Source organism: Nuphar pumila, chromosome 10 (assembly GCF_984573655.1).
Source record: "Nuphar pumila chromosome 10, dmNupPumi1.hap1.1, whole genome shotgun sequence".
Lineage (NCBI taxonomy): Eukaryota > Viridiplantae > Streptophyta > Magnoliopsida > Nymphaeales > Nymphaeaceae > Nuphar > Nuphar pumila.
In genome coordinates, this window is record NC_143258.1 from 78,844,039 (window position 1) to 78,870,691 (window position 26,653).

At 39.5% G+C, this 26,653-nt stretch overlaps 2 protein-coding genes across 3 annotated transcripts in view; one reads left to right on the top strand and one right to left on the bottom strand.

Moving 5' to 3' along the window:
• LOC149826958 (putative apyrase 1) overlaps positions 1-1,161 on the bottom strand; it is a 50,511-nt gene extending 49,350 nt beyond the window's left edge. The window contains exon 1 of the mRNA XM_090019069.1: positions 378-1,161. Within this exon, the coding sequence (XP_089875195.1) occupies positions 378-719 (342 nt within the window). The 5' untranslated portion in view covers positions 720-1,161. The remainder of the gene's footprint in view (positions 1-377) is intronic.
• Positions 1,077-25,960, top strand: LOC149826959 (uncharacterized). Of its 2 annotated transcripts, none has more exons than XM_090019070.1 (2): positions 1,077-3,004; positions 25,544-25,960. In XM_090019070.1, the coding sequence occupies exon 1, from the start codon at positions 2,141-2,143 to the stop codon at positions 2,975-2,977; it is 837 nt and encodes a 278-aa protein (XP_089875196.1). In that variant the 5' UTR covers positions 1,077-2,140; the 3' UTR covers positions 2,978-3,004; positions 25,544-25,960. The 2 variants fall into 2 exon arrangements, with proteins under 2 accessions (XP_089875196.1, XP_089875197.1); XM_090019071.1 differs by having other exon boundaries at positions 2,076-3,004; positions 25,779-25,960.
• The last annotated feature ends 693 nt before the right edge of the window (positions 25,961-26,653 follow it).

Sequence of the window (26,653 nt, forward strand, 5' to 3'; positions counted from 1 at the left end):
TTCCGTAGATGCATGGCCGGCCAAGCACCCTCCAGTATCCGACATTACCATGGATACTTCCAGGTGACTTGACGAAGTATAGACGTGGGTAGATTGCACAATCATTAGTGGGTGAAGTTAGGACGAAACGAGCATGGAATTCATCATATGCAAGGCCTGCAGAAAGGATGAGGCTAGAGAGGAAACTCAACCAGCTTGCTCAACGAGAGAAGTTGCTGCCTAAGGACCCAGCGTAAGCACAAGCCTGGTTCGAAAGGAACAGATTTGGAGAAGGGCATCGTTCCCAAAACGATCGAGGCAAAACAAAGTTGGAGAAGAAGAAGGAGAAGGGATAGGGCGATGGTGGAAAGGGGGCAGAGAAGATGAAGGCCACTTACCTGAACAAAGAGCTCGAGATCTTCGCCAATGGGAATGAGATCTAGATTTTCGTCGAAGCAATAGACGTGCACCCTGCTGCCAGAACTTCCGGCATCGAAGATGACGGCATATCTCTTAGATCCTCCTCCGCCCCATTTCGACGATGGTTGCATTTTCCTGGCGTCCCTCACGATCCTAGAAGGGATATCGGCTTCAACGTCCACCAAATCGATCGCAGTGGGAATGCGAGGCATGAAGAGGAGCACGAGTGAGACAAGAATGACAGGAACGGAGATGACGAGAATGACACCTCTGAATCTGTACATCTTCTCCGTGAGATAATCCTGCCTAGTCCTCTTCATTTTATCCTCCAGGCCGCCGTTGTTGTTGTTGTTGCAGCTGCTGCTGGGGATCGATTGAATCTGGCCTTCGAGTTCCAGGGAGGAAGGGGATCGGTACCGGATCTGTCCGTTCACGGGCGCCTTGAGCGACTGCGAATCTTGTCGAGATTCCAGCTTGAACAGATGCTTAGAGCTTTGCTCTTGCAGATGAGGAGATTGATCCTATCAGACAAATCAATTGACTGATCATGAGTAACAGCCACGCGATCGATCCATCGGTGGCAGAGCGCGGGCTCCGGAGCACAGAGCAGAGTCGACGCAAAATAAGTACACGGGAATGACCGTGCTTGCCGTCCCCACCCTCTACCCCACCCCACCCCACCCCGCTCTCTGCTGCACCAAGGATCACCGGCAGAGCGGTCGAGGCTGGGTATGTTGGGCTTTGCCCCCACGGTCTACCGCTATTCTGAAAATACAGCCCGCTTTATGTCAACATGTACCGATAAAATCCCGGACAAATCGCAATATTTTCAGAATACTTTCTATTTTAAGATATCACGATTTTATCGTGAAGTTAACCCTTTTGTCATTGTATCTCTACGTTCTTCTTCCTTTTTTTCCAATTTATATGTGCCGACAATTTCTTCACCCGCAAGTTTTTTTTGTTTTTATCAAGTTCTGTTCTGCCCAAGTAAATCCCAGTAAAGTATATGTGATATTTTTGTTAATCATACTTTAGGTTTTACCCCTCTTGGCTTTTTCTATTGTCCAACTCCCAACACTTCACCCGAAGGGGGCTGCCGGAGTGGGGTGGGGGCCTTGGCTGCTAGACGGGCCCGTCAAGGTTCAATTTCTATGAGTGCGCTTAGGTTCTCTAGCTTCGGAGTTTTACGCCGTCTTCCATGATTACCGTAGGTATGGCAGGCTGAGCAAGTAAGACCAGGTCTTGGTGCCGGGTGCGGTTTCTTCGAGTTATAAATGAGAAAAAAAAAACTCCTAACACCTCTTTCCGCCAAGATGCGAGTTTGAGAAGACGAGAGATATCTACTATAATGCCATCGATGGCAGAGATACCCGTCGAAATCAAGCGGCTGACTAAACAAAACATTTTTTTTCCTTAGATAAACAAGAAATTTCGGCGATCCCAACTCCTCGGCACGGGCTGGTGGACGAATCAGATGGTGTGAACTGTGAGGGCAGGTAATTAACCCCCACACCAGTTTACCCTCTTGCTGTCAGTGTCACTGCGGCTGGGCTACCCGCGCGTAAGAAGGAAAGTGGGTAACGATAGCACAGGATTAGGCCGACCCTCCCTACTGCTACATACCAAATACGGAGATTGCGATGGTTTACCCATAGCCACAAGGGCATGGACGGGGAGATGGAGGGTTTGGTGGCAAGTCTTATTCAAGTTTGTTGGGGGCGTTCAAGGAAGCCATGTGATGATCGAAGGACGCCAATTGCAAGCAAGCGGCTCACTGGAAGTCTCTTCTCTTCTATCCTACTCCTATATCCCAATCCTGATGGTTTACGGCGGAAACGGTGGGGATGATGTGTTCCCGGAATACGATCCTACCCCTTATGGCGGGGGCTACGACCAGGCTCTCGCTTACGGAGAGGCGCTCCCCCCTTCCGAAGAAACATGTTACTCTCATGGGTCGCCGCTTAATCCGTCGTACCACGAAGGTTTTACCGACGGCGGCGGTGGTCCTTCCGGGACCCTGCCTTACCAACGAGAGCTGGGGATGGATCACGAAGCAAGCCCCCGAAAAGAGAACGGTGACCATCATCGCCATCGCCATCCTCCAGGTAGCGGACCTTTGAACGACGAACCTCCTTATCCCTATGGTTATGGATGCCGTTATACCGACGACTGGAGATATGGGTGGGATTGGCCGAAGTCCCAACTAGATCATGGTTCTCATCCTGAGAGCAGATCAGACGGACGTGGTAAACAAGAGGGCGACGTTCTTGCTTACCTGGATGCCCATCCAATGAGCTTTCCTGATCCCTTCGCCGACTGGTTTCACCCGTCTCAAGAGAACTCCCCCTACCGCAACTACTACGACCAAGATTACCAAGGTCGACAAGATACCGAACAAGGATGTACGAGCGAGTGGATGAGCGCGGTGGAATACATATTCGGTCCACAAGACCAAATTGGAGAGAGTTCTGCGGAAACTTCCCGCGAATACTGGTACTCCGAGTATCACAACTACTACCATGGGCCCGATGATCATGGCCGAGTTCCCACTGCCAGCGGTCACCAACAACACTAGTAGGAACAATGGCATTCCCTCCTCTAGGTACGCAAGACTGTATCTGCCCCCAGTGTTGTTGTTTCACTATTCCCACTTCAGTTTATAATTCCTTACCTTGCCGAATTTTCTTCTATGATAGTTTTATCTCTAAAAATTTTATGCTACTTGTAAATTCCTTTTTGTTATGCAAACCACAACCAAACCAAGCACTAACGCTCATTGGAAATCCTAACCAAACCAAGCACAAACGCTCATTGGAAGGGGTTTGTGGTGTCCTTTGGTCTCAAGCCTAACAGCCTGGTCCCTCCACACCACCACAAACGCTCATTGGAAATCCCCATTGTACAATCACCAAAATATTTCCAAATCGAGTCCTGGATCGAGGTCGGTCCAAAATTCAAGACATCCATGACACTTATTATAATGACATTATGAGAAGACAATGTTTTGTCTCATCGACTACTCTTCATGAGATTATTGGTTAGCATTTGAGGCTTAAGTAGCTTTTTTTTTATGCATTAGATTGATATCTGGCAATATGATTGTCCTAGGACAATTCACTAGATTTTCATCAATGATTATGATAGAAAGTGATCCACAAATAGAAGGTTAAACTAACATTATTATATTAATAATTTCACAATTGACCTTAAACATGTCATTGTCATTTGAAAAATTATGGCTAAGAGATGGAAGCTTGAGAAGCGTGAGTGCATGGTGACCGTGGAAGATGGGTTGTGCAGAAGTTACAGTATGTTCAAGGCAAGAGCATGCAGCGCCTCTGATTGCTAGGCCTCTCCGAGCTCAGAAAACTAAATTCCTGGTAAGACAAACTAATTCACCAACTCCAGAAAAAGGTCTAGAGGCAACTGATGTGTGTCGAAGCTGACATGTGTTACACGGTGTTAAGACAAAACTATGTGGAGGATCTACAATGACATAAGATGGAGTCACGCATCAAGTTTTTGTTAGCATGTCTTTCTTTTAGTAAATGGTTTACACCCAATTTTATATTTCAACGATTGTTTCCTATGACCAACAATATCATGTGGTGCGCATGAATCCTTTCATATGGTTCACATGGAGAATGCACTGGACACTAAAGCTAATGTCTAAATAGGATGAAATTTTGTAAGTAGATAGGTCTTGTATCTGTTATGCAGGTGTCACTGGATAAAATATCTTGACTTGGGGTCATGTGAGAAGATGCACTGAAGTCAAGAAGCTAAGCACACATGCCGGGATCACTGAAGGAAGTGACCATGACTCTTGTTGATGATGATTCTCCTTTAAAAAGGGTTGATTCACTTCCACCAATTAAGAGAGACATACTCCCGATTGTTGTATCTCCATTATTGTCCATCTCTTTGATCTCTTGAGGTGGTCCAAACGAAGCTACCTTTCTTTCCTCCCTCTTCTCTAGTTTAGGGCATAAAGGCTTAGTGTCCCAGTTCATTGCAATAATAGTTATTGTTTTTTCTCCCAAAGTGGGTGGTTTGTAAGTATGAGTATTGAACCTCGACTTAGACACAGCCAACACCAAATCCCCTTTATTTTTGTCAAAGCTCAATGTCCAAAGGTCAATGCCACTTTGGTTCAATCTTTGCAAGTTCATCCAATAATTGTGATAGAGCATTGTAGTATTACCGAATGCTCATATCTCCTTGTCTTGTAGTTCTAATCTTGTCTTGAAGATTACACATATCTCTAAGATAGTTCTATGCATCATTGGCATATTCAAATTTTTTTTAAGGCAGAGCAAATTTTCATGTGTATGCTATTAATTGGTGGGCACTGAAAGGAGCTAAACAAGGAATGTTTGTAGAGCAGGTAGTTAAGGAAGTTGATTGGTGTCTCGAGGAGGATTCAGAATCAATGTGGAATAAGATAGTGGGTGGCATGAGAAAGGTGGCTAAAAAGGTATTGGGTGAGTCTAAAGGTGGTGCACCGCTAGGTAAGGATACATCATGGTGGAACGAGGATGTCAAATTAGCTATTAAGGTTAAAAGAGAGTGTTATAGAAATCTAAGGGTTGTGATAATGAAAATTTGGAGAAGTATATGATAGCAAAGAAAGAAGCTAAAAAAGTAGTTTGAAACGCGAGGGATAAGGTATATAAGGAGGTTTATGACAAGTTGGATACCAAAGAGGGCGAGAAGGATATTTATAGTCTTGCAAAGATGACAGATAGGAAATCGAGGGATCTGGGTATGGTTAGATGTATCAAAGATGAAACACAAAGGGTTTTAGTCAAAGATGAGGAGATTAAGGAGAGATAGAAAGATTATTTTGATAAGATATTTAATGGAAGTCATGCTCAGGATCTTGGAGACTTCTCCATTCCTTTTCATGAGATGAATCGTGACTTCATGCGCAAGATTTAAAAGAAAGAAATTGCAGAGGCTTTGAAGAAAATGAAATCAAGAAGGGCAATTGGCTCAGATGGTATACCTATCGAGGCTTGGAAATGCTTGGGTGAGAAAGGTTTAGAATGGTTGACAAATCTTTTTAACAAGATTTGGCGGACAAATAAGATGCCTAATGAGTGGAGGAAGAGTACTTTGGTGCCGCTATATAAGAATAAGGGTGATATACAAGATTGCACAAACTATCATGGTATAAAACTCATGAGTCATACTATGAAACTTTGGGAGAGGGTGATTGAGTATAGGTTAAGGAAGGTTGTCATGATATCAGAGAATCAATTTGGTTTTATGCCTGGAAGATCAACTATGGAAGTTATACATCTTCTTAGACAACTTATTGAGAGATATAGAGAGAGGAACAAGGATTTGCATATGGTTTTTATTGATTTGGAGAAGGCATACGATAGAGTACCTAGGGATGTTCTCTGGTGGACAATGATGAAGAAAGGTGTTTCTCTCAAGTACATTAATATAATTAAAGATATGTACAAAGGAGTAGTAACCAATGTTCGCACTTGTGGAGGGGTGACAACCAATTTTCCTATAACGGTTGGGTTACATCAAGGATCTGCATGAAGCCCTTTCCTATTTGCTATAGTGATGGATGAGCTTACGAGATCAATTCAAGAAAATGTGTCATGGTTTATCTTGTTTGCTGATGATATTGTTTTGATTGATGAGTCTAGAGCTGGGGTTAATGCTAAGTTAGAATTATGGAGACAGACATTGGAAGCAGGAGGTTTTAAGTTGAGTAAGAGTAAGACAGAATATATGGAATGTCGGTTTAGTAAGCAACGAAGTAGTGATGGGAGTGTAGTGAAGCTTGGTGAGCAAGAAATACCGGTGGATGACTGTTTCAAATATTTGGGATCTATCATTCAAAAGTATGGAGATGTAAATCATAGGATAAAGGTTGGGTGGATGAAATGGAAAAGTGCAACTGGAGTGTTGTGCGATCGTAGAATGCCATTGCGGTTGAAGGGAAAGTTTTATAGGACGATAATTAGGCCCGCTTTACTATATGGTACGGAATGTTGGGCTGCCAAAAGACATCATATTCAAAAAATGAGTGTAGCTGAGATGCATATGCTTAGATGGATGTGTGAAAATACAATAAAAGATAAGATTCGAAACGAGGAGATACGTAGGAAGTTAGGTGTTGCATCCATTGAAAATAAGATGAGAGAGAATCATTTACGGTGGTTTGGACATATTCGGCGAAGGCCTAATGATGCTCCAGTTAGAAGGATGGAGAAATGAAAAAATATATTAGTTAAAAGAGGTTGGGGTAGGCCTAAGAAGACTTGGATGGAGATGATAGGAAAGGATATGAATGCTTTGAACCTCACCAAGGACATGGCATTGGATAGAAATGATTGGAGGAGAAGGATTCATGTGGAAGACCCAGAATGATTTTCTTTTTTGGTTCATATCGCTGACCCCAATTGTTTTGGGATGAAGGCGTAGTTGTTGTTGTTGTTGTTGTGCTATTAACAGACGATGACATGATTCTTGAATGTCCCATCTTCCACTCTTTTTATTTGGCTACTGCCTTGGTCTTCTTGTCTCCTTAGCATTCAACATCTTTTCTATTTTCAACCTTATTGAAAACTAATTTAGGTTCATAGGCTTTTTCCACATGTGATGTTTTATAATGGAAGACCACATTACATAGCTTGAGTCATTTTGCTTGATAGGCATGATGGTGATGATCTCCTTGCCCTCCATAAATGAGAGCAAAGAGAAAAGATAGAGAGAGAAGAATAATTTTAAAGGTGGAATGAATGAATGAACTTGAATCAGGAGTCTCTGTGAAGTAGGGCATGATCACTTGAATCACAAGTTCAAGGATCAAGAGCCTATGGCTCTGATACCTATGTGTGAACCCACAAGGCTCAAGAGTACAACCACAAGGCCCAAGAGCATTCACATAAAGCACTAAGGGTTACACACATAGGCCACTAAGGGCACCAAAGAGAAATCACTAAAGAGCACTCACAACACTTAAAAAATAGTATTTTACTATTTTATTAATGGAAGCAAATTTTGTTAATGGAAGCAAATGCACAAAATGCATATTACACAAGGGGTGAGAGTCCCCATTATATACACATAGAGAAGCCCCAACTAGCTGTTACTCAAGTATAATGACTAGAATTACTAGCTGTTAGACTAGTCCTAACGGCTATTAGCCCTAGTTAAAAATAATGCAAATAAGAAAGAAAAAGAAAATATTTACACTATATATACACTTTCATATCTTTTTCCCTTCAAAGTCATCATGTGGTTCTAATTCATGATTGTCTCATCTTTAAAGCCTCTCCATATTTCCCCCTTTGTGTCTCTCTTAACAAATGTCATCCTCATGTTTTTGCTTTTCATAAATATGAACTCCTTTATTCTTGTCTTGTTCTCCATACATATGTGTAGGTGATTTTGCAAGTGTCTTCTCTTCAGCAACATCGAAAAAGGGAACAAAGAAAGGCATTTTAAACATATGATTACCAAAATGAAACATTAAACTAAAACATGGTAAATGCACAAAAGAAACATACTTATGTGTTTAAAGTTTTTTATGGTAACCCTTCTAAGATTTAGGAGGATACCCAACAGAAACAACTTGAGAGGATCAATTCAAGTTAATATGGAGCATAAAAGTGAGGATGAGGGAAAATATATTTGAGGTTATTTCCTAGGCAACATAGTTCTTGGAAGAACAGCTCCAGCAGCTTCCAAATCAAGTGGTTTTCCTTGGTAGCATGTCTGAAGGCTTATAACTTTTGGTATTTAGCTTCCTAAAAGAAGAGATCCAATGACAACATTCTGAATTAATTGGCAACTTTAATTAAGGATTTGGTGGCCTAACAATTGGTAAAGATGGATCTATGTGCTGAATATGCTGTAAGGAACATAAATCTGTCAACCAACAAGATCAGGAAAAAGATACTGTGATGTGGTCACAAAATTGGCAGAGCGAGGCAATGGAAAGATATAGTAGAAACCACTTTGAATAGTAGTGCAAAGAACTAGAAAAAGAGTGCACAATTAGGGTGTTTGAACCAATTAAAAAAAGTTGGTGGTGAAATTTTTGTACAGTTTTGAGTGGGCCCTGCAGTGCATTTCAAACACATGAAAACAGGCCCCCAGTTTTTGGTAGTTATGGAGAGCATTTATCCCTAAAACTAGGAAGAAGAATCCGGAAGGAGAGGGGAGGGATCCAATTTTTTTTCACATTGATATTCTTTACTTTGATTGCAAACACGCCCTTAGGGAGACATAGAGAGAACTTGAGAAATAGGAGCTAAATCAGGAACCAAGTCATCAAGGTTCATATGAAGTTTTGGATGAGAAGGGAGAGTTCTCAAGGGAATAACCATGATGAGATTCTAACATGAATTTGCACAAAACATCATGGCATTGCTAGGTATAAATAGATTATAAAAAAATGAAGGGGCGGCCTTCGAAGGGTGTGAGACAGAGTGTTTGATTCGTACACACAAGAGGAGTGATGGAGTGTCGGGATCCTTGCATCATCCGAGTGAAGGGGTGGCCTTCACGATAAGGTGAATATCTTCGAGATAGACATTGGAGTGTGACACCAAGTCTCGCTGCAAGGAAGAAACATCAATAGCTTACAATCTCAGTGATGCCACTTGTGACCTAGCACAGGTAGGTGAAGAAAGCGATCGAGTGAAGATGAACCAACGAATGATGTTGATGATAGAAAGTTTGCGTAAACCCAACAATCAACACGGGCACGACACCAAGTCCTGGTGTCGAATCGATGGACCAAGTGTTGGGGGAGAAGAGAGGCATGCTGATGAGTTCCCCCACTGAGAATGTGCTTAGAATCAGCTGATTGTGCTATGTAGTCTCCTTACCGTATCGTCGCATGAGCGAACTCCATTGCGAGACTTTCCCAAGAGAACATCGAGTTGAAGCAGAATGCATCCCATTAATGCGCTTAAAGAGGGAAGGGTCACCACACCAAGGTACCCAATTGATAAGCGAATGTCCTGTGCTGTGTTGTGAAAAGCGTTGAGGCGTAGCGAGGCGCTCCACCAAAATCTGAGGCGAGGCGTAAGCCTCGAGGTGCAAAGCGTAAGCCTCAAAAAAAAAATTAACTTAAAAAATTTATAAAAATTATCTAAAATTATAAATAAATAAGAAATGCTTTATTGATGAAGCAACAACCAACAAGAAATAAAAAATCTCAAATAAATACGGAAAAAATATGAGATTAACATGTAAAAGTAACATTAATGCAACAACTTGATCTATGTAAGTATCTAAGAAATAAAATATGAGCATTTATTCAATAAAAAATTAACATTAACAACAAAATGCATATTAAAAAATGTAAGTATCTCTCTATATCCAGAAATGTTGTCTAAGAACATTCCTCTTTTAACAGTATGCATAGTATGAGTAATACAGAAAAAATAATAGCTCACATTGCCCAATTGTATTTGCTAACCTGCTCTTTACTGAATATCCAAGTGGCATGCATTGCCTCATTTTATCCAGATCCATGCCACCACCATCATCTGCACAGAAAGGAATATCAGGAAACTATTGTAAAATGAGAATATTAAACAGTTTAGTCACGCTATATTTGAAATGGTGCAAGTCAGTGGCATAAAGCCAGCCCCCTGCACATCTTTAAGCTTCTTTATTGAGTAAAAGCTACACACTACACAAAATTTGATGCATTTTCTGCTCCAAGTCACATCCATTATAAGTAACCAAATATATGAGATCAAAAGAATGTATCAACAAAAATAGCATAGTTGCACTTAAAAACAAACAGCCAAAAAATAAGAGTGTCTACAATCAAAGCATAACAAAGCAATGTCAACCACAGCCAAGTATTCAGATTGCATCTAACGCCCATCTGCTCTTCTAGATAGATAGCAGCAGCAGCATAAAAAAAATCATCAATACAGAACGGTAAGCGGACATGCACAAAAATGACAAAAAAAAATGATTCCCTAGAAACTTGATTGCATATAAGGTAACAGTCAGAAACAACTTTAATCCTTGATACCTGCCGTATGGAGAGATTGAAGAGAGGGAGGCAGACACGAAGAAAAAAGAATGAAGGGGGTCGGGGTTACCTGGGGTCTGGCAAGGGCTGCCGGCGTCGCGGCTGCTTCCGGCGAGAAGGAGGAGGCCGAGAAGGGATAGACTTATAACTGCAATGCAGAACATGACAAATAAGTGCATCAGTCAACAAGGAAAAGTAGCACTTCAAAAGAAAAGTAAAAACCCGAAAACTAACATTGGTAGGCCCATGAAATTCAATACCGAAGACTTAGCAGTATTTACCAATAAAGCTTGCCAGTCCTGGGAATAAGAATTAACAACTGTACAAAAAAAAAAGGTGTTTACAGTGACTTTCAGGATCAGAAAACAAATTGTTATCCTTCATACCTGTGCTTTGCTGCAGCAGAGAAAATGAAAAGAACTAAACAGTAAAAGAAAAGAAAAAATAAGGAAAAAAAATAGTGAGGGAAACACCAACATTTCCTCTGTTTTCTCGTGCTTCAAGCTCAAGCCATCTCCAGGCACCCCAAAATTGCTTTACTTTGTTAGAAGAAAGAAACCAGACACCAAAATCCGAGCTCCCCAGGTCTGGACCGATTCATATTCAGTAGATTTGTGCACCAGAAACACTGTAAAAACTCAAGCAGATGGATCATGAATTAGAAACACGGCATTGTCAGTCGCAGCTTTGCAGCTGCAGGAACCACATCGATCATACTGTATAGAGCATCAAGACCAGCTTCTTCCAGTGGCGCCACCTCATTAAGGTCGAAACCCGGCAAGATCGGAATTCTCTTTTGTTCAGTACTGATGGTTGCCATGGACGAGCAGTGGGCAGCCTCCAACTGTTAAAATATGTTGATCCTTAAATGTACATATATATATTTATATATATATATAAAGATACGTATACATATATATATATATATATATATATATCTATACATATCTCTATTTATATATATATAAATATATATATTTTATCTTCCTAAAATACCCTCAAGGGTATTCTTGTAAATTAGCATTTTACGCATATTCCAATTGGAATATGCATTGTAATTTTTGTTTTATTTTTATTTTTATTTTTTGTTTTTTATATTTTTGGATTTCGTACCACATTGGGGGCCTCCCAAAAGTGACGTTGGGACCCCCCAACGGTCACATTTGTGACCGTTGGGGGCTCTCCAACGTCCCCTTTGGGAGCCCTCAAGGTGGTCTCTTTTCATGCTTATAAATAGGGGATTTCCCCTTTGTATTTTGTATTCTTGAGGGAGCTTATGCTCCATTGTAATGGGGTTTTCACCCCTTCTCCATTATTCTTCAATGATATGTAACTTATGACTTTAAGTCATATTTTTCCCTTTTTATGGGTTTTATGTATTGGCACATTATGTGCGTGTGTTGTTTCCGTTTAATGGGTATATTTGCACTTTACGTGCATAAGTATGGGTTCATTATTGAACCCAAGGTATTCCAAGTCACTTTCTAACATGGTATCAAAGCAAGGTTACGATGGGGTTGTCTCTTGGTGCAACGGAAAGCGTATCGCTCAAGAAATGGTGAAGTATTCATTGCTCTTCCTAAAGTATTATGCTTTTGAAGTTATTCGGTATGAATCCCTTTTCTCAAAAAATATTATGCATTTGAAAGTATGTTTCTTGCATATAGTTTGTTCGTTTTGATGGTCATGATAGTTGAATTATTTCTTTTCACATTTCGTGTGCTCATATATTTTGAAAATATCTCCTTCTAAATTTGGTGAAATCGTTTGTTGTCCAAATATAAAATTCGTGTCTATTTATCGAACTACTCATAGCATATAATAGTAATTTATGTTTTTAAAAATTACCTTCAATTATGTGAGATTTATAGTTCTTAAATAAGTATTTCATGATTGACCTATAAGTTAAACTTTTAAAATTATATATGATCTCTTGCTAAAATAATGATCTTTGCTTAAAATTTCTTAATTCTCATATGAACCCTAATTTGATTTGAGTTCCTCTCTTGATTATGGATTTTAGTGCATTTTTTGAAAAAATTGATATAATCATTATATGAGAATCTCTCACATCTAAAATCTTTGTTGAATCCTAAAGTAGTTCTTGTTAATGATAACTTATAAGAACTCCTAAAAAGTTTTTCAATGTTTCTTTTTTGAAAAATTATTTATGATAAACCATTAGGAATGATTGTTTTTAAAAAGGGAATTTCCCACATAGAATGCATAGTTCATCTATTGCATCCTTTTTTTTGGTATAAATGATTTCATTTTTCATCCTTATAAACTTGTTGGTTTGTATTTTTCATAAGGTTTCGAAATCTCTTAATAATATCTTAAAAAATGCCTACATTGGCCATAATATAGTTTTAGTTGTCCTCAATTGCACTTGTCAAGCATGTAATTACATAATTAAAACTTGAGAATTTCAAGCATTGCTCTTTTTATAAAGTGCATACTTGCTCACTTTTGTGTATTTTTGTATTTTGTGCACATTTGCTTCTCAAAATATGTGCGCTTGTATGCATTCCCTCTTTTTTATGATATACATGCCTTAGTGCATGTTTGTTTACACCTTGGTGTGTATTTGTTCAAGTATTGTATGAATGCTTTCGTGCACATCTTTTATAAAGCCTTGTGTGCTTACATGTGTATTGTCTCTTCGTAGACATTTTTGCATTATGGAGCCTTTATGCACATTTCTTATTGTGAAAAACATAATGAATTTAGATATTGAGTCCTTTTTAAATCATTGTAAGTGCTTATAGCACTTTGTACGTTTCCGCATATCTCATCTCAATCAAAGAATATTTAAAACTTGTTGTATGGGATTTAATCCCAAATCTATAAATTTTCAAGTACTTTTTCCTTGAGTATTGTGTTAAAGCCTTTTTTGTGAACCATTACGGTTCTTATGATTTCTTTGATTAAAAGCTTGATTGTCTTGATAAATTCTTTAAGTTGTGGTCTTTTTGATACAAGACTTCTTTTAAAGATTAGGCATAATTTGTGTTTATGCAAAATTGTTTTTGATGGATTATATTGGACCTTTGATTCAATTTGTTAATCGGTCCTCTTTGTAAAAACTTTTTGGAAAATGATTCCTTATGTGTTTATTGCCCTTTTTGTGGCATTTATATTTGTCCATCACATGTTATTTAATGCATCAGTTTTTTGGCCTTATTATTGTCATATTAGAGATATTTGTCGAGGTGAGTTATGGGCACCTCGTGTTGTATCATTTTAGATTGTCCACCTTCCATATTATAGATGGTTGTTGAGGTGAGTTATGGGCACCTTGGGACTCTAAAATGAGTTGTTATTTGATCTCTAATTATGAGTGTGTCACTCATTTTTTCTCTTGTGGCCATTGATATTATGGATGCTTCTATGTAAATGTGATGGACATATGGTGTTTGAAACCTTAAATGCTTTAAGGTATATTTAAAATCAAGGTGTTTTGGGATTATAGCCCAACCTTTTATTTATGAATCTTATGAGTGCATTTGCACATTTGTGATTCCGAATGTTGTGCTTATTGTGCACATGTGTTCTTGTGTTTTTTCACAAGTGTTCTTGGTGTGTGTATGTTCACACATTTGTTCTAAAGAATATTATTTTATCATCTTGTTGAAGATACTTTTACATGCATTTATTCCAAAATGTTATTGTTATGAGTATTCATGTTTTAAAAGGAATATTGTTTCATTCGAGGTTTATTTTCATTACAAGTTTATTGCCTCAAAAGTCTTTTCCTTTTATGCCCATTATCTAAGTGTTATCATATGTAGACAAGAATTTTATTACACCTTCGTGTGTTTTTAGCCCTTTGTTGGCTTTTGCTCTCTTGGTCTAGTAGCTGAACACACTTGTCTTGAGTGTTTTTATATGTAGACAAGGCACGTTGATTCACACCATGGTGTGTGATTTTTAGCCTATGTTGGCGTTTGTGTCCTTGTTCTAGTCGCTTAAGATGTATGCCCATGGTTGGCTTATTTCACTCATTTCAAGTGCTATCATATGTAGACAAGAGATGTATTATGTTTTAGCCCATGGTTGGCTTATTACTCTTGTTCTAGTAGCTGAACATACTTGGTTTTAAGTGTATTTTTTACGTAGACAAGAGATACTTTTTAGTCCATGTTGGCATGTATTCTCTTGTTCTTGTCGTAGATGCACTTATTTCAAGTATTATTATATGTAGACAAGAGGTTCTTTTACACACCTTTGTGTGTGTCTTTGGCCTTTAATGGCTTTATATTCTTGATCTAGTAGCTTATACACTTGATTTATGGGTTTTGGAGGACTAATGAGGAAGATGTTTGTAATGGATAAACTATTATTGAAATTTGCAAAATTTCATTCATGACTTGTGTTTTTCAAGCAAATCATATTTTTGATATGCATATCAAGTTGATTTCTTAGCATTTAATCTATATATTAAGTGCTTATGGTTTTTGCCACCCTTATATGCAAAATGAATATTATGTATGTCTTTCATAAATGATTTTAAAACCTTGTGAACTCTTGGGTTTATTTTGCCTAAAGTATGCTTGGAGACTTTGTTTCTCTTGTTTGGCACTTCATTACATGTTTGAAGCATGTTCATTAATGAGTTCTTTGAGTATTAATTCATTTCATGATAAGTATATGCATATGCTCTTTATGGCCTTTTTGGGCCCTCATTCAATAATGTTTATGTATATCATGCCTCTTCGTAGGCTTATTGTGGTGTCCCTTAGTGGACCATTTTGTTATTCCCCATTATGGGGTTATAGTTGTCCAACGTTGGACCTTATGAATGCATTATGCATTCTTGCAATTTATTTCTGCATAATTTGCTTCCGCTCATTTTGTTTTAAACATGATATATGATTTTGAAACTTTGGTGTCATTTTTGTATAATGTGCATCTCTTCTAACCTGTGCTAGTTAGAAATGTTCCATTTGAATAAAAGTACAAAGATTTGTTTTACTTGTTTCTTTGTTGTTATTTCACAGGATCTTGGAGATAGGACAAAGAGAAGTACCCTGGATAGTTGGGGAAATTTGAAGACAATAGGAGGAAGGCCTTTTCAAGTTCCATTGCATCCTTGCCGGAGCCTCTTGGAGTCTTGCCCTTTGTTCAATCTTTTCGTTTCCCCGCAAAGATTGAGGGGGGGTGTTAAAATATGTTGATCCTTAAATGTACATATATATATTTATATATATATATATAAAGATACGTATACATATATATATATATATATATGTATACATATCTCTATTTATATATATATAAATATATATATTTTATCTTCCTAAAATACCCTCAAGGGTATTCTTGTAAATTAGCATTTTACGCATATTCCAATTGAAATATGCATTGTAATTTTTGTTTTATTTTTATTTTTATTTTTTGTTTTTTATATTTTTGGATTTCGTACCACATTGGGGGCCTCTCAAAAGTGACGTTGGGACCCCCCAACGGTCACAAATGTGACCGTTGGGGGCTCTCCAACGTCCCCTTTGGGAGCCCCCAAGGTGGTCCCTTTTCATGCTTATAAATAGGGGATTTCCCCTTTGTATTTTGTATTCTTGAGGGAGCTTATGCTCCATTGTAATGGGGTTTTCACCCTTTCTCCATTATTCTTCAATGATATGTAACTTATGACTTTAAGTCATATTTTTCCCTTTTTATGGGTTTTATGTATTGGCACATTATGTGCGTGTGTTGTTTTCGTTTAATGGGTATATTTGCACTTTACGTGCATAAGTATGGGTTCATTATTGAACCCAAGGTATTCCAAGTCACTTTCTAACACCAACATGATGGTTACGGCAGCCCTGTCTTCGTTCCAATGGCACCGCTTGTGCCCACCGAGCTCCTGTCTAGATGACAAGGACTTGTGACAGATCTTACACTGATGGGCCGGCAGCTCGTCGGTGTCGAATTTCGGCAAGGGGAGCTCATAGAGAGGTTCAACGACCTCCTTCTCCGCAGCTTCTGCATTGAGCAACTCTTCTTTGGTCTTCCTGTGGCTGGCTCTGTGGCCCTCAAGAGTTTGGTGGGAAGAGAACACCGACGAGCCCTGATCTTCTTCTTCCTCTTCTTCTTTGAAGGCCTAGAATCTGGCCCATTTTCTTCCTGGAGCTCTGCTGCTCGGCTTCGCCTCGCCGAAAAATCCATGGCAGCCGGATTCTTGTGATCCTTGATGTAACGACCCCAATCCAGACCCTTTTAAAAATGCGGAAAAAAATTTTTTTTTTTTTTCTAAAGAGTTGCGGAAACCTTCCCAGAGATCTGGGGTCCTCACAGTTCCACTTTCCATTGGATAGCCCATCCACCACAAACGAAGTTGCAATTATCATCCATATCAACCAACTAAAACTCTTTTATTAATGAGTAATAAAATTTCAAAGACAAGGTTTTCTTCAACTGAAAGTAAAGTAACAATTGCAGAATTTAAAGGAACTGAAAGACAAAAGAAAGAACCACAATATCCTCTACTGAAGCTGACAAGTCCAAGTATAACTCATACATCCCCAGATGCATGTCCAACTTCACGGTTCACCATTTCCTGTGAAAAACCAACAAAGTAGGGTGTCAGAACCGAAATTCTGAGCACAGCTACTTCTAAAGAAACCAGATGAGAGAAAGAACATGGATAAGATTTCATGCAGTGATTTGAGTGAGTGCAGATATAAAATTTTCAACATCTAAATTTCTATAACTACCAATGATTTCATTTACTCACCAATCAATAACAGTAAACAGTGTCATATATCAACAACTAAATAACCAACCTTTCAGCATGATTTCACGAAGTAAAGCGTATGCTACCACCAAATGATGTCATGATATCAAGAATGATTCAAACATGCATGATCTAATGCATAACAGAAAAATGCATGATTATGTGCAATGCATGATTTCTTTTGTTATCTTTCATTTAAGTTTCATCTTTCCATATGCATGCCCTATTAGATGCACACATCTTTAAGTTCCTCTTTTTAATTACCGTGGCCCGCGGATACACCAAACGGGTACAAACCCCGAGGTCAAGTAGGTTCCCAGGGTAGCTTAACACACAATTTGTATTTTATTACTGGGTTCCAACTTAGCCCTCGACCGATATCAGGAAACAACACCATCCATCGGAACATTAGACCTCCACATCTAATGTCGGGGACACAAGGGACACCCCACGCCCACAAGTGCCACTTCATTGATACCATAAACTCACAGCTGTGACTAACACACCACTCCCGGGTAAAGTGGCGAATTCTCCCTAAAACCGTGGCCAGGAGAAGAACCTCAATATCGGGTTCAGGGGCAACAACGCACACGGAGTTTTTGTATTCTCACAGTCTCCCCAAGACCGGATAACTAAGATTCTCATACTCCAGATGAGATATCCCAGAAGGCTATGTCACAGGGATTCGGCTAGGAGGGTGCCGCACCCGCGTCGACGCGACTCGACGCGGGAGCGGGTGCCGCACCGGGTGCGGTCAACTCGATCCTGGGTGCGTTGACCGCACCCAGGATCATTAATGTCCATTTTTAAAAAAAAAAAATTGCCCAAATGGGCTTCGAATTTTTTTTTAAAAAACTTTATGCTAGTCTGTCAGCTGCCTAGCATAAAGTAAGTTTTTCAGTTTTCACGCACAGCTGCTGACAGCAGTTGTCAGCTGTGCTGTCAGCACAGCTGCAGCAGCTGTCTGTCAGCTGCTGTCAGCAGAGCCTGTCAGCAGGCAGCTGCCTGACAGCTGCAAAGTTTAAAAAAAAAAACCCGCCTATTCCCCAACCCCCTTTTTAAAAAAAAACCCCGCCTATTCCCCAACCCCCTTTATATATATATATATATATATATATATATATATATATATATATATATATTACTTATTACATTTTTGCCCCTGCCGCACCCCCGCACCCGGGTTTTTTGGAAGTGCCGAATCCCCGCACCCGCACCCGCACCCGCACCCGCACCCGCACCCGCACCCGCACCCGCGCCCGCACCCGCACCCATGTGACATAGCCAGAAGGTATATTACACTGTTCTTATTCATTATATTTTCATTTAATTCCATTCTTTAAGTTTGCAACACAATATACAAAAGTAAAGTGAAAACCCCGCATCCTCCCTTGCAGGGACCCATTCGGGACTTCAGCCCGTATAAACCATTAGAACAGTGCAGTAATGTGCCAAACCATCTTATGTGGTTTAAGTGATGTATTTAAAACTTATGTGAAAGCAAACCGAACCCACGGCTCTCCAGGCCGATGATGGTCCAACCAGGCCATCAATGCATCACATCACAAAACAAAAGTAGTGTTTTATTTATAACACTAAGCCAAAGTGCCAAAAGCATATATATTCGTGCAAATATAAACCCAAACATATGCATGTCATAATTCATTCATGTGCATTTTCAATATGTGTGTGTTACCTACATCACATATTTAACCAAATTCATGGTTTCTTTAAGTGTGTGAGTGTACATGTACCAATTCACACAATATTCATGCGTACAGGTTCAAGAAGAATTATTAATAACTGAATCATGCTCACACTCATGAGTACCATAATCATAACAGTCAAATGAAAACAAAAATCTCCACGACAAGTGTATCCCAATGCACATCCATATATGCCAATATAACCATGGACATGAAACAACAACACTCACAAGCATGGTTTCAAAGATTCATGTGCAAGGATTCACATATTTATACCAAAATATATGTTGTCATCCCTTGATTAATTTTATTATATCATGTGAACACCCATGCATGTAGATTCAAGCAATAAAGCATTAGTTTCATGATTGCTCATGCCCATGAAAACAACTAGACAACGATATTCAAATCGAGCATAACAAATCAAGTCTAAGCATATTAGCATTTTCATTCACTTGTATGCAAGGAGCCAGGTCTAACACGATTAGCTAGTATTTCTGAAAACTTTGACTTTAGTGTGCTAAGAGGTATGCTTCCAAGTAAGTTCCAAGAGAGTATTTTACAACTACTTAATTTGTTATGAAAGAGATGCATGGTTGGAAACAGTACTGCAAGCAGCCAAAAATGCAATGCAAGCATAATAGTTTTCTTTAATATTGACACTGAGTATAAAGCCATTGATTAAGACTACTGTAGTCAAATGAACACTTATAAAAGAATTTCTGTACATAAAGTGACTTATAGTTTCTTTACAAAAATATACACAGCAACACTATGGATTTGATTGGTATTCTTCTTCACAACAGTGACATTGCCATTTAGATGTACCAATTTGCATCACATAAGTAATGTGCTTACCAATTTCAGATAAAAGGATGCTAGCCCTCCAAAGTCACTCTTCAATGTTGCGGTTAATTCATGTGATTGTCCTTTAGTTCTGGGCTCACCACAAATATGCCATAGACACATCCTGTTAATAGATGTTTTGATCACAACCCAGCTGCTAGCACTGTCGCAACCTTGTAGTTGTAGCCTTACCTCTATAGTGTACGATCCATTTCCTCGACTTAAGGAATATTACAGCATTGCTAGTTCCCAAATAGGACCAGCCACATAAATACCTCATACCTAGAATTGGAACATTCCTGTGCATGTCCAATAAGACCAAACATCAAATACAATTGCTTATTGTAGCATGATTTAACTTCAAATTTACCAATGAATTCTCATCTTATAATAACCCTAATTAATGATATTGTAAATGCATAAGTCGGCAACCAACATCCTTGCTGCATCCAAGTTAAAGAGGTTTCCTAGTAACTAAATTTGGTTTCCAAATCCTGAAGATGTCAATCCAGATCTCAGTCTTCATATGTTATCATTTACATTTATCCTCGTGTATATATATCAGTATACCTATTACACCATACGACTGACGATTCCACAAGATAGCCAACATATAGAACAAGTTGTTGCTTTATTCACACACACGACACCTGGACCGGACTTATTTCTATTAACACTTAAAAAGAGTTCTGGGTTCCCCTAACCCATCAAGACTTCCAACATTACACGCTTCAACAAACCTGCTGCCAATTTCAAAGTCTATGACTCAATGTTACATTGTACTCTAAAATTTAATCTCATCTTTTAGCCCGCCCTTACCTACATAAAATATCAACCTCCAGAAAAATATCTCCCACATCCAACAGTCATTTACATCATTCCAACAAAAGAGAATATCACAACAATCATCTTTGAAACATTACACAGATTCAAATATTTTCTTTTTAAATTTGATATGTTAAACAAGAATGCATCAAATCTGTATGCACAAAATGAAGGATAAGTTTTATACTAAAAACAAAGGATCTGATACAAAAACCCAAAAAAAAAAGCATAAATATCTTTAGCCCTTCCCACACTATGACATACAGCATATTGAAATACAGAAAAGTAATAAACTCACAAAAAAATGCTAAACATCGAGAATTAATCATTAAAGAGATATAGATTTTTGCATAACAACAGGCTGGAAATAAAAGTTACATAGAAATCCCAACAGATCCTACATTATAATCGAAAATCCCAAAAGAAATTTCGAACCACACAAGGCATACTTGAAATAGATATGTATGTAAAAGCACAACCACCTTACTACCAAAGGTTCACGGTTTGGGGCTCCCCAAGCACCTAAACCCCAAATCCTCCCCTCACGGTGGATTTCCAGCAACCATTCAGCCGAAATAACAAAGATAAAACCCCCAAAAACAAAATTTTTGTTTTGTTACTGACGGTAACCCCTCCACACACACACACACGTATTTGAACCCCTCATCAGGAAAAATCCGAAACCCCCAAATCATAGATTTGGGGGTTTTGGTTTTGGGTTGACATAACCCCAAATCCTACACTCAAATCCCCACGTGGAATCGAACCCATGTTCGATTCCTCACCCGATTCCAAGGAGCACCGTACCTTATCCGGCGATCCTTCCGGTGATTGTAGGCTGGGGACGTGAAACAGGACCGACTGGCGTCGCTTCTTGCTGCTGCCGTGACCGGGGAGCTCGCTGCAGTCGTTGATGGCTGTTGGTTGCTCGTTGGCGACCTCCTCCTCTTCGATGCACACTGACAGAGAGAGAGAGACGGGGGAAACGAGAGAGAGCCCGAGAGAAAAGGCTGAGTGAAGAGGGGCAAGACCCCCTCTCCACTCCCCCCTTTATCGGCCCCAAGCCCTCTCCCTTTGCCGAGGGGCGCGGGGTCGGTTACGCCCTGCGTAACCCCCCTGCTGTTTCTGCGATCGGGGTTAGGGTTCTCCCAGAACCCTAACGTTGGCTGAAGGTATCGGGCAACCCTTATCGGGTTGCCTTAATAAAACCTACCTTCCCCCTTTTAAAATCAAGAGGGTCGGGTTCGGGTCCCAGCCTGTACCCGCGACGCTGGGTCCATTATCAAAATGGACCCGGTTCGTCAATAGTAACGGATCCTTAGCTGGATTCGGGTGGATCCAACTGTGGGTCCGACCCCCTTGTTCCAAAATTTTCTTATAATTAATATTAATTATTTATAAAATTCCGAATTTAACATTATACATAAATTTTTTTAACCCCCATCAATATGGATCCGCAAGTCGGATCCATGTGGGTCCAACTGTGGATCCTCGAGTCCACTTAATATATATGTATATTATATTTCTATAGTATTACCAATATTAATATTATTTATTTATGATTATACACACATATATATATATATTTAGATATAAATATATATATATGGATCCGGTATATGGATCTCATACCCATCTACGCACCCCTATTGAATGATTATTCTCCGAATTATTTAATTAATTAAAATTATTGTACTTATACGTACATATCAAATTTACGAGGTAAATGTATGCGAAAAACCCCTTTATGGGTCCTGGATCTGTAATTTGGATCCAGGCCCAATTTGCAAAATTTTATAAAATTTCCGGGTTTAAATCCTTGAGCATCATCAAGTCATAAGCGGTATCGAAAATGGGATCGTGGGCTCCACCGTGGGAGACACAGAGACGAGAAGTGGGAGACGAGTGAGGGACTGTGAGAGAGAGGCGAGTGAGGCACTACGAGAGACGAGTGAGGGACTGCATGCGAGAGACGAGAGAGAGACTGAAACAAAATGAGAAATTAGGGCAGGGTCGGGGCCCTGATTTAATAACAGTTAATTTTTGGTCAAATGGGGGCTTTGACCCCATTTAACCAATAAAAAGAGGCGTATACGCCTCACATTGAGGCGCATTTCGCCCTGAGGCGTACGCCTCAAGGCCTTTACGCTTTATACCAGTGCCTCAAGGCACAAAGGCCCTCGCCTTGAGGCGAGGCACGCTTTTTGCGCCTTGAGGCGCGTTTTTAATAACATTGGTCCCGTGCCATGGCGAGCAATTGCAGAAACGAACATCACCATGAAGTGTCCCATAACTATCTCGTTGAACTAGGTAGCAACATTCGTCGGTATAAGAAGGGGCATGTGGCAGGCATGGATCACTCCCTTGAGACAATAGGGAGTGGAGGAACTGTAAGAGTCACTTCTAGATCTTGGAACTCGATCATGCAATAATGTGTCTCCTATAGTGTTGTAAGTACCTTTGACGTAGATGATGAACTTCTGAGTAGTAAACTTCACCACAACTCACATTTGTGGTGTATTGTGTCCCAATCAATCTGACACAAATTGACTGGTGAGGAACAATACAGAGAACTTGAAGTATTCGCACTAATGATATCAGCAAAGACCAAATCGACCGGCAGAAGAAATGCGAACCATGATGGTTTGTGCTCTGATAGCAGTTTGGGTGGCTCTCACAATAACCAAAACTGGCTAGCAGGCTTTGATAACAGTTTGGGCAGCTCTGATACCAATTGTCACGAGCATTTTTTTGCCCATCTTTTCTCACGCGAAGAGGGAGCTTGGCGGAGTCTTTGCATCATGCAACACCCAAATTGTCTTAGAGGTGAGGAGTTGCATAAGCCTAGCGGAAGCGGATTCAAGGTCATGCATATCTCATGCACGCTTAGTACAACGAAAATCTTGAATAAATTGAGTCGAGCGGGGCGATGCCAAAGCCTTTGGCGTATAAGCATCCAAGCCAATGAGGGATGAGTGTGTCACCTTTTTGTGACAAGCGCACAAATAGTCGAGGGTCGCAGAGCCAGCTATGTGTCTGAATGAGCATCACAAAGGACATTAGAGTGAGCATTGACTTCTGAAGACGCGTTGAATGGGGGGTTATTGATTTCCAGGACTTGTGGGCCTCGCAAGACATATAGCGGGTCCCACATGAGACCTCCCATCAGGATGGAGAAGGCCTTTTGACCCCCAACCAATTGGGGAATTTATATACTCGTGACCACTCTTGTGCACTCTGATCTGCTATAAATCATATATAGGGGTTGTCTAACCAAGACTGCACGATGGTGTACCAATGCAAGTCAAGAGGAATGGTCTCTATATAAGTGTTGACCTGCCACTAATAGGAGCAACATGAATAACATTTAGGAACACAACACTTTTTATCCCCAATGGTACTCTTGAACAAAGTCCCATATTTTGCCGAAACGACCGCACCACGGTCTTTCTCACATATGAATGTGTCGGCGGGATTTCGATCTTAGCTAAAAAATTCTCAATGTGCATGGAGATATGTGCCTTCAAAGTTTGGGTAGGTTTGTGTGGGCACTGACACGATACCCCCAGATGAAGTTGTTCCTTTTCGTGATCTAACTTCATGTGCGTGTTCCCTATGTAATTATGCAGGAGAATACTCGACGGCGTCTAACGAATTTCGCATTTAAGTCCTCCGTTTGTGAACATGAAGTTGAGATGGGTCGTCGGTGGCATAACACTCCCGAAGCATGGCACGTGGCTGCTGGTGGCCAGAGAGACCCTCGTGGCATGGAGCATGGAGTTGAGCATATGCACTTGAGATATGCAGTGTATATTAATGCTTGCTTGTTGCTTATGTGTTGCCTCGTGTCACTACCGCATGCCATAGCCATCGGCATGAGATTTTCACATAGCAACGCGCGTGTCACCAAAGCACCATCAACATGACACACTGATGATGAATAAAGTTCATCACATCGCGGCGGCACTATTATTGGAACCATCCACACCTTTCTCCTTCGTTGTAGAACTTCCTACTTCTGATCCTATGCTAGGGGTTGTAGGATCAGAAGTAAGGAGCTCATCTTCGTAACACACATCTTCTCAGGGCACCGCATATCTCATTTTTGCCTCATTCATCTTTCTTTCCTATATTTTTTTCTCTCAGATCATCAAGTAATTGCTTACATTGTCATTACACGGCATCCGGCAATTTTCTTGATGTGCATGCTTGCACATTATGATGTGTCCTGGCTAAATGATGCATCATACGAGAGATACCACCCGGAAAAAAAATTTGGCAATAGTTGCACTTGATTTTTAATCTATTTTCACTCATTACCCATTGCCATGACAACTGCCATCTTCTCCAAAAAAAATCAATAAGAAGAAAAGTATAAGATTTTTTACCTTAACTCACTTATTTGTATGGAAAATGGTGAAAATGCTCTCTTGAGAAAATCACAAAAGCTCTCCCTTGTGCACAAATTGGCTCCCAGATCCATCTCACAAGTCCTAGGGCGCGTGGGTTTCCTTCTAACAACCTCTAAACAAATGGAGAAGTTGGCCTTCAAGAGGCCTTTAAAACTCAAAACTTAAAAAGTAGGTTTTGGATCTTTTTATGTGCACACATGTATCGTACGATACACCCGATATGGGTACGAGTGTGTATCGTATTGTATTTTCAAAAGATAACGATATGTATTATACCGTATCGTGCGATACAGTATGATATGTTAAACATTGATATTATATATATAAATATATATATATATATATACAACAAATATATATAATAATAATAATTCACAAAAAAACAGTACATTTATCTTAACACCTTGTTGGGTTTTTTGTTGTTAATCATTTCATGTACGCAGGTGTTCTTTTAGTGGGATAATGTTGTACCTTGTTTATATGTGTTATGTGAACGAATGTAAAGAATCCCTTTATGTATTGCTCTTGTCTGGCTCTCCTTCTCTTCCTCTTCTAACTCATCGTCTTAATTATTTCATTGATGCAGGTGTATGGTTGCTTTTAGTGATGGCCTAATTTATTGGCTGTTTATGTGTCAAAAGTGAATGGATGAACCCCATTATTCAGCTCTCTCTCTCTCTCTCTCTCTCTCTCTCTCTCTCTCTCTCTCTCTCTCTCTCTCTCTCTCTCTTAGTGCCTTTATCGTTTTCTACTTCCCACAGTTCTCTCAACTACCAGAATATAAGAACTTAACATGAGTGGATCATTATGCAAATATGTAGGTTTTGGGCGCTGCAACTGGTCATCATTCAAGAGGAATGTGCTGTTCTGTGGATGTGGATCTGACTCCCGTACTCTAGATGTTGGAGTATGGATCTATTGAATAAATGAATAATTTCAAGTTTCTTATCGAGTGTTTATTAGTTTCCAATTGAATAAAGTATGGAAATTGTCTGCTTAAAAACTTTACTGTTGGTCTTTATTCAATAGTGGTTTAAGGTTTTGAAGTAAGATGGACGATCATCTTCCTTACTCTTGTAGAAAAGAAATGGTGCAATTCAAATGTAAAAATGATTAGAAGAAAAAAAGAAGTTGCAACCCTGCACTTAATTCAACCCATGGTATAAGTCAAAGTCTTCAATAAAACGCTTGATTAGCAAGAGAGATGCTAGAATCCTGTTTTGTTAATTGCAAACTAACTGGTTGTTTGAGTATTTGAGGGGTGTTGGACTTTTTGAAAGCTGGTTTTGAGTAACGCAAAGTTGGTGAAGAATTTTAGTTGTGAACTGTGAAGGGTTGTAATGTTCATGAAGAGATGCTTGGGATTCATTCTAGTTTGATTTCAAAATCAGCTCAACCTTCTTTGTGATGGGTGCGTTATTCAATGAAGGCAACAGAATGTACTGAGACAGACAAAAAGACTCATTTCTTATGTTTCTTTGTTACCTGAGTATCCCCCAGCGGTATAACAATGTTGCCATCACAAAAGAAATATCCTTCTCAGCGGCTACTCTTCTCGTGATCATCTATTTTTTGTCATTTTTTTTATAGATAAGTGATTTTGGCGCTGCTTCTCATCTAAGAGATCTAGTTTTGTCTTGAGTTTCTAAAGAAACAACTATTATGAGTGCGGACGATAGTGCAACTTTTCATGTCA

Excerpts from the sequence above, each read along its gene's own strand:
- LOC149826959 (XM_090019070.1), top strand. The coding sequence starts at position 2,141 with ATGATCGAAGGACGCCAATTGCAAGCAAGCGGCTCACTGGAAGTCTCT.